At 37.8% G+C, this 9,721-nt stretch overlaps 1 gene segment (V, D, J or C); it reads left to right on the top strand.

Annotated features, from left to right (window-relative positions):
• The first annotated feature begins 5,690 nt into the window (after window positions 1–5,690).
• On the top strand, window positions 5,691–6,016 carry LOC102201892 (Ig heavy chain V region GOM-like). The segment is given in 2 exon segments: window positions 5,691–5,818; window positions 5,887–6,016. Coding segments are annotated over 2 exon segments (258 nt in total).
• The last annotated feature ends 3,705 nt before the right edge of the window (window positions 6,017–9,721 follow it).

The raw sequence follows: 9,721 nt of genomic DNA, 5'->3' as shown, positions 1-9,721 counted from the left end.
GCTCCTGGCCGCCACCCGGCACACAATGCACCCGACCCCTATGGCGCCTCCTGCGGGTGGTGGGCCTGCGGGAGGATCTCTTCCACTCAACTGTCTCTCATCTGCAGTAATCAACCAGGCTGCAGTCTATCTTTCTTTCTCAAGTCCATTAGCTAACATGCTGGTACCAGGCCTCATGCTCCTTGTGAATTTTTGATTGTGAACTTAGGTTGTTTCCTTCTGTCTATAGCTGTTACCAAGCCACCATTCAACCTATCAGCAGTTTGCAGACTGACGCTGGATTTTCCACCACTGTTTCACCTGTCTCACTGCCTCTCTACAAGAATTCAGATGTGTCCTCCTGCATAATGGACAGGAACTGATATTGTAGCACCTTAATCACTACTGACACTTACTGACACCATCACTTTATCAATGCTGGTCATCATGCCCTTTTGATGCTAAAGTATTTATACCTACGTTCCATATCCATACTCCATACTGGTACTCAGATTGTTGCACTCTATTTATTGTATTATTTTAGTACTTGTTATTCTGTTTTGTTCTTAAAAAAGCAAAAAAACAAAAACTATTTATTTATTACTTTTTAAATTCTGTTTCTTTTCACTCCGGGATCGTGTGTACGTAATTTCGTTCCATCTAATGTAAACATGTGATTCGAATGACAATAAAACTCCTTGAATCCTTGAATGTAGGACCCAAGTGCAAGACTCAAGAAGACTACATTAAACTCAGAACTCAGCTTTATTTGCTGGACAGCAAAAGGAACAGAAAACTAACTAGACTGGGAATCATAACAAGGCTTAACAGGCAGACAGAACACACAGCCAGGTATGATGGTATGACGCGACACCAAGCAGGAGACAGAACTAAAATACACAGCGGAGCAATCAGAAATGGGAGACAGAAGGGAAACATAACTGGGACTACTTAGGCAGGACAAGACGAGTTAAGTGAAACTATACACACTACCTAAGCACACGAGACTATCAGAGTAAGACAGGAAATACAAAGCGTACAAAAAGACACAGACCCCGAGACATGAACTTAGCACCACGACATAACTGACATGGTAACAGAGGGCACAAGCGACAGGGTGGACTAGAAAAGAGGACAGGCACAGAGAGACAGACTAGACACTGAACAGGGGGAGCATGGGAACCAAAACCTTAGAACTAGAAAATCTTAACAAGAATTAAACTGAAACATAAGACAATATTAATCAAAACAAAACCACTGAGTCATCACACTCAGGACCAGACAGGAATTCTCCATAGAAGCAAGACTACATTTAGTGCCTGAGTAGTGCACATATATGAATGAGGAGAGCAGTTCTGATCGGGCTGTGGTGTGAAGGGGTCGTCAAAAAGTGACCACGTCTCTTTTCAGTCTTCAAAGAATTTAACTTTGGAGGCCGAAAAGTGGATGGAGCAGAATCAACAGCAGGGCTGGTAAGATTTAGTTGACGACCGTGGTCTGCACATGGAGAGGAGAGTTGCTGAGACTGTTTGTAAGTGACAGGGTCAAATTCTTCCAGGAGTGACAGCAAGATCCTATATGGTCTGGAGCTGAATGGGTGCTGAAGACGAGGCCAAGGACGAGGATGTGGATGGAGAAGTAGGGCTGGTGTGATTCAGTTGTAGATCGTGATATGCATGTTGAGAGGAGGGCTGCTGAGCCTGGGTAGGTGCACAGAGTGATTGCTGGTGAGGCAGGCTGAAAACATTTGGCTGTGGCTGATGATGTTACTGCTTTACAAATGAAGAAGAAGAACATGGCTCTGTCTCAGGTTCTCTTCCTCTTTTTGCCCTAAAAAAAAAGCATAAATATAAACACACTAGAATTTTCATGAGGTGATACAAACTCTCTGCAGTGACCGTTTCATCCTTTAATGCAGCGATTGGCACATGTATGAACTGCATGTTGGCACTTTGGACATACATAGTTTTCTTTAGTGGACCACTCTGAGTTTTCATTGGCGTGACGCTTCTTTCTGTTGTTTTGTTTCGGCCTTATCAAAATATTTGCTCTGTTCGTCCTTTGAGAGCGACTTCCACTGTGGACTGCAGTTCACAAGAACACACTGTTAGCACATATAAATACTAGGGGTGGGACTTGATTTAAAAAAATTAATCTAATTAATTAGAAGCTTAGAATCACATTTAATCGCACAAGAGAATTTGCCCCAAAGCGCAAATGTTTATTTAATTTAAAAGGGATTTAGTGGATGACAGAATCAAATAATAGAGATGGACATGACTATTATAAACTCCAGCTCTTTTAATTTCTGGGGAAAAAGGCAAAACAAACATAATATCCCTGGCCAAAATTGGGCAGACATAAAAATAAAGTGTTATTTTAAGTACTTTAAGTACACTTTCAAAATGGTATTGTCTTTACATAATAATAATAATAATAATAATAATAAAAATTTCAACATAAAGAGCAGTTTTTCTTAGGGAATTGGGAAAATAGGGAAGAAACATAAAAGGTTATTTGACCGGCTTCACCTTTAAACTCTGAGTAACCTTAGTCAACATTATTTTGTACATTAGGCTAAAACAGTGTGATCATCGAACATTGTAGTGCAACAAATAACAAACCCATTGGACTTATTTGAAGTTTACACAAAACTACGCTTAACATCATTTTAAGGACATTAATATTGACAGCACTAATTTTAATATTTGAAAAATATTATTTCCTTTAAAACTAAAAAGCAAAGAAAAAAATGCAATCTGTACATTTTTAAGTTTTCAAGCTTTTCACTTTGTGTAACAGTGGTATTTTTTCCTGAATGGGAGACGTTATTGAACTCTAAAATTATTATTATTATTATTATGCCTCACAAAAATTCAATCTGTACCCATGGCTGACTCTTTAATCTATATTTCTTTTTATTTTGTCAGTGTTTATCTGTATGCAAAGTAAACTTCCTCCCAGGCTAATATAAAGACCTGATATACTGCAGGAGGTTTCCAAAGAAGAGAAGATACTAGCTTCAGTATTAACATGTTCTCTGTAGCTCTGCTGCTGCTGGATCTTGTGAGTCTCACTGAACAGAAACACCGACAGCTATTATTATTTTTTTTTAAATTGAACTGTATTCAACATGTTTTCTCTGCAGGTGTGAAGTGTGAACAGCTGACACAGCCACCCTCTGTGATTGTGCAGCCAGGTCAGCGTCTGACCATCACCTGTCAGGTCTCTTATTCTCTTGGCTGGTACACAGCTTGGATCAGACAGCCTGCAGGGAAAGGACTGGAGTGGATTGGGATGAAATACACTGGGGACTCTCACTATAAAGATTCACTAAAGAGCAAGTTCAGCATTGATTTAGAGATGTCAAGCAAGACAGTGACTCTAAAGGACAGAATATGCAGCCTGAAGACACTGCTGTGTATTACTGAGCCAAAAAGTCAAACTTAACACAAACCATCAGCAGACCTGAACAAAAACCTCTCAGTGCATGAACACATTTGTAATATGAAGCCACCAGAGGAGGAGACCAATAATGATTTAAGGGTGCATGAAATGGCTTTAAGGAGTCGCTATTCTTGATAGAGAGAGTGGTAGACAGAAATATTAGAAAACAGCAGAAAGCAACTGAATCTGCAGATGACATCAGAGGATTCTGCTGTTTATTGTTGTCCTCAAGAGTCACAGTGACACTGTGATACTAAATCAAGAGAAGGGTTTGCTTTTTCTTCGGTATATATTCTTGTTTTTGCTTGTCTTTTGGCAAACACCCATCGTTCGATATTCTGTATGTGGTGTTTTTAAATTTTTTTTTTTTAAATGGTAAACCATTTTTGATATGTCCATCATTCACCATGCCGAAGATTAGTTTTATTGGAGGTATATTGTTTTATGGAGTTTTGGATGCCTCATAAAATGTTACTGATCTGGTTCCTGTTTTTAAGCAAGAGCTGATGTTGTTGTGAATCCACTTTTTCAGAACTTCCATCAGAATGAGCTTTAACAGTAAAGAGTCATAATATTCCTATGATTAATGACTGTATTACATAAGGAGCACACATTTAATAATGAATATATATGGAGTTTTTTGCCCATGTATCATAAATAAATTGGTGACTAAATTTTGAGAGAAAATTAGTATTTATTAAGTAACAAATAGTAATAATCATTTGTAAATATATATCATATTTGCTTAAATATTTTAATATAAGTCGTGTGCAGTTCTTTATATGAGACAGAGTTTTTCTTTTTCTTTAAGGAGGAGTTTATGCAAATTCAGATTTTTACACATGTGTTGCCAAATATAACAAAGGGACTACATGGCAGATTTTCATGACTGTAGACTGAGCAGAGAGACATGACTAATACAATGAAGTGTCCTGAGTTTACCTTTGTTTTTCTTATAGTGTCAGTTTACTGGGCTGGTAAGGACAGCACATTTCTCTGCAAACATTAAGATATGTTTGATATAAAGAAGCTAATTATGTTTTTGTCTGTAGGTACTGAGGGTCAAACATTGACTGAGTCTGAATCCGTGATTAAAAGGCCTGGAGACTCACACAGACTGACCTGTACATACTCAGGGTTTAGCAGTGATATTAATGGTGCTTGGATCAGACAGGCTGCTGGAAAAGTACCAGAGTGGGTTGCTTGGATCCACCATGATAGTAATGAAATCTACTACTCTCAGTTAGTCAGTGCCTGAACAGTTATAACATGAAACTACCAGAGGAGGAGCTCTAAGATAACTGATTATTATTCAAGGGAAAGAAATGGGAGAAATTAAACGAAGGGGGTTGTTATTCTTGATAGAGGTATATTGAGCAAATGAAAATTCTGATACATAGTCTGACACATATGTATTATCTGACACTGGCCAACCCACACAGAAGAGGAAGCACCTCTGTACAAAAACTCAGCACATCACAAAATCAAGATTTGCTTTGAGATTTCACATTTACAGAAATGAACTCCACTTGAACATCATATAAAAATGAAAGAAAGAATAAAATGCAATAACATGCAAAACAATTAACATTAGATGAGTTACTATTTTGATGATACTCAATTACATGTACTGTACATTTACTACATACACTGCATGCACATGTACTAATATATTTACATACACTCAACAAAAATATAAACGCAACACCTTTGTTACTGCTCCCATTCCCCATGGGATGGACGTAGAGACCTAAAATTCATTCCAGATACACAATATAACCATCCCTCCCAAACAGTGGTCACAAATCAGTCCAAATGTGTGGTAGTGGGCACATCTGCCATATTGAGATAATCCATCCCACCTCACAGGTGTGCCACATCAGGATGCTGATCTGACATCATGAGTAGTGCACAGGTGTACCTCAGACTGCCCACAACAAAAGGCCACCCTGGAATGTGCAGTTTTTGTAATTAAAAGTGTTGCAGAGACTTGCAGTTAAAATATCCTTTTGAATAATATTGGAATATATTTGAGATATGTTTGCTCCTCCCTAATAAAATAGGGATGCCACACTTATGTCCTCTCACTAACTATCTGAAGCACTTCCTTCACTTTCAAGATGATGCTGAGACTGTCTGTTCTGATGACAGTGCTCTGTCTGCCCTGTGAGTCCCTTTATGCTATAATACACTAAGTGATTTTTTCATGATTTTATTAAATTAGTTTTTAACTGTTTATACTTCTGGTACTTTGGCAGGTCTGAATGGTCAGGCTATGGAGTCCATTCCCTCCACTCCAGTGTTGAAAAATCCTCATGAAACTCTCAGTCTTTCCTGTAGAGGATCTGGTTTCAATTTTGGCAGCTATGGCATGCACTGGATCAGACAACCTGCAGGAAAAGGCCTAGAATGGTTTGGAACTATTTGGAGTGACGCAAGTAGAACTGAATATATTGCCAGTGTGCAAGGACGTATAGAAATCACCAAAGACAACAGCAACAGCATGACATATCTGAGACTGTCTAATCTAAAGCCAGAGGACTCTGCTGTGTATTACTGTGCGACAAACACACAGTGGTTTCTGACATGAGAGAAGCTTTACAAAAACCTTCAGCTATATATTTTCATAACAACCTGTAGGGGGCAGTAGATGACTACAAATATTATAACATTTTTAAGAAGACATGATATGAGTGAGAATATTTATAAAACATTTGTTTTTGAAGGTGATTCATAAAGAAAATCAATATGAAAAAAGTATTTAAGCATTTAAACAGAGAGCATGAATAAGTTTAAATTAATCAGTAATTGAAATATGCAGATGAGCACATATCACCATATACAGGGCTCTAGTCGCAAATGCGACCAAATTTTTCAGTGGTGCGACTAAAAAAAAAATTTGGTTGCACCTGTGCGACCAACTGTTCCGGTAGCAAAAAAAAAAAAAAAATCTGCAACCTTCCCTGTGGTCAACAACAGACACACATTTTGCCCCTATCGTGGACTAAACCAATCAGAGATAGTCAGGGGCGGGACCTCTCTGATTGGCTGTGGTCCAGTTGAAAGTGCAGGTGGAAGTGGGAGGTGAGTAGCTTGAATAAAGCGATATCAATTCATTAAATCCTGAATCGACTTTTAAACATAACTGTGTTTTGCCAGAAACGCCAGATTCTCAGATTAAAGCTCACAAAACTATTTCAACAACAACCAAACAGCAAATGAGAGCAGGTTTGTCTTTCTCGGCTTTCTCACCCGACGGCCCGTAGACGGACATGCTTACCGATTCTGATGCGTCCGGTCTGCGCTGTGATTATGTCTTTTTGCGCTGATTCTGAGCTGCAGGTTTTGTCTCTCCAACCAAAATTCACCGAGCCAGCAGCAAAAGAAGCAGCAAACTGCGCTTCACATTTGATCAATGTCATCATGAATTTTGCTGTTTTGCTTCCACGACTATTAAAATCACACTTCATGCACAGCTAGCTCTCTCTCTCTTCGTATTTCAAGAACAGTTTCCCGTCTCCAATCTCTGTTTTCTGTATTATTCATTCGCTTATTACCCACCAGTCCGTTGTTTACAGCGCTGTCGGCTGCTGTCTTTTTCTTTTCTTTTTTTCACTTAAATGACCTCGGACAGGAAAGCCTATTTTTTCTGTTGTTCAATACTGAAGAAATTTAAACTTTATATGCAAAACATTGTAGAATATTTTTAAGGTTATCTGCTATAAAAAGCCAGACCAGGAAAATCTCCTTCATGTTTTTCTGTGTTTTATTCTCAGTTACTTTCACACAAAGGCATCTGCTGTGATGTTCACAATTCTGATGAAGTCAGTACTGATAAATGATCAGAATTATAATATTTCTGACTGTCTGAGGCTAAGTTGAATTGAATCGGGACTTTGAAAACCGGAATCGAATGGATTATAGAAATCAGTGATGAGACCCAGCCCTAGTGAGCAGCCTACGACAGAAGTGGATGTAGCTGTAATAGGAAAAGAACTATTGTTAATTTTTCTGTTAAGTTAAGGCCTGATCCTTCTGAAATTCATAGCCAGTGCTCTGACACGGTGTCATCAATCTTTGAATGCTGAAAAAGCACAGTGTATCCAGAAAAACACATTATATTATATAAATTATTATAAAATTTGTGTACGCCTAACTTTTTAAAGTTAGGCATACCGGTACGCCCATGGCAAAAAGTTAGTTTAGAGCCCTGATATATGTAATCCATATAATCATAATCATCAGAATGGCTGCTCATTCTCCTGACCATTTATATTTCACTTACTGCTGAAGAGATTATTCAGAATATGATACATGTTCTTCTACGTCTGAGTGCATATTTAAAATAATAAACTTCTAGACACACAACTGTGAAAACTAATGATAAAAAAATCAGTATGAAAAAATATGTCAACACTCAAGCAAGCACCCTCTGATCACTGTAACACTGCAGGTTTTACAGCTGTGTTCATCTAGCATAGCTCTCCCTAGCCAGGAAAATAGCACTGCTAATATCTGTACCACATTACTGGAAAACAGAGAAGGAACTCAAATGTTTCAGCTCATAGTTTAGAAGTTACAAAAGACCATCTCCCATAGAAAGTGAATCTAAGGGAATAAAACCATTGCTAAACAACTCTAAAAAACAAAAGCATACAATTTGATGCAACATATTTTGTTTTTAGATTCATTTGAATGATACGTGAAACAGACAGTTCAGGCCATTCGTTGTAAAGTCCATCTATCAGCCATTCACAATGATGAATCGGCTAAGAAGTACAGAATAGACAGATGGATGGATGGAGTTTTAATTCCAGTTGTAATGATTTAAATAGTTAATTTAATTGTCTGCAAAATAGATTGAAATAATTCATGAGTTAGCAGCATGAAATCTTTTATTCTAATTTCTTTGACATTCCATTAAATCCATTTTTATTCATATATTATTACTTTAAAGCAAATATCATCTAATCATACTTTATATTGTAAGGTAAAGTCCTAACAATATTACAAAGAAAAACCATGACAGTGGAGAAAAAAAAGTGCCATTATCTGTAATAACTGGAAAGGATGAAAAAGAGAAACCAAGAGGTGATGAACATTATAAAAAGAGCACTGCAGATTGGGAAAGTCAAATCTGAAGCATAGAGCCCTGGAGCCAGAGCAACCCACTGAAAGGAAGGGCCAAAGAGGAGAGTTGGCAAACTAGAAGAAACAGGAGAAATGCAAAAATATTACAATACAATAAAATATTGATCATGAAAAAACCCTTTTGTTTCAAGAGCCATCATATGTCTTGTGAATAAAATTTTAAATTATTTTCTGTGCACTTCATGTTGTAAAATAAATACCAGATAATGTTTTCAAGAGAAATCTAAGTTGACTGAAAGTACAGTAGGGAGAGAGTCAAACTTCCTTTAGTTGAATGAAACCTCCAGGACACCCAGGCTCACGGAGGGCATCAATCTGTTGTGATCAGGTGGGGTGAGTAAAAAGTCAAGAGAGAAATGAAAATGTTAAAGAGACAATAATTAATACAACCATAAATAGTCAGCAGGTTGGTAGGATGAGATTCAGATGAGATCAGAAACATGCATCTCTGGGCAAGAGTTTCCTGGAAAACAATACCCAGAAAAAGAGTGAGTGCGATGTATTTTACTGCTAAAAAACTATTCCCATCAACAAGTGAGTCCATGTTTGGAAGAAAAACTAATGCAGAAGTAAAAGAGTGAATTAAATGCAATGTTTTTATTTTGAAATGCATTTGAATTTTATGTCACCCAGATAGTTTAGCCCCTCCCTATTGAAATTCACATGGCACACTCAGGTTCTTTTAATGACTGGCTCTCAAAGTACTTGCTTCACACCTTCTCTTTCAAGATGTTGCTCAGTTTGTCTGCTCTGCTGGCAGTGCTCTGTCTGCCTTGTAAGTCACTAGAATTTATAATACAGAATGTGGAAATTGATTACATGTTCTTGAATTTGTTTCTCACATTACTAATCTTTTTTTATTTATAATTTTCATGTTTTTGGCAGGTCTGAATGGTCAGGCTATGGAGTCCATTCCCTCTACTCCAGTGTTGAAAAATCCTCAGGAAACCCTCAGTCTTTCCTGTAGAGGGACCGGTTTCAATTTTAGCCAAGCAGGAATGCACTGGATAAGACAGCCTGCAGGAAAAACATTAGAATGGCTGGGGGTTACAGTGGGGCAAAAAAGTATTTAGTCAGCCACCGATTGTGCAAGTTCCCCCACTTAAAATGATGACAGAGGTCAGTAATTTGCACCAGAGGTACA

Source organism: Pundamilia nyererei, unplaced genomic scaffold (assembly GCF_000239375.1).
Source record: "Pundamilia nyererei isolate P.nyererei 1_Seehausen unplaced genomic scaffold, PunNye1.0 scaffold00426, whole genome shotgun sequence".
Taxonomy (NCBI): Eukaryota; Metazoa; Chordata; class Actinopteri; order Cichliformes; family Cichlidae; genus Pundamilia; species Pundamilia nyererei.
The sequence above is the reverse complement of the archived record's forward strand: the minus strand, read 5'-3'. Positions and strand labels throughout refer to the sequence as shown.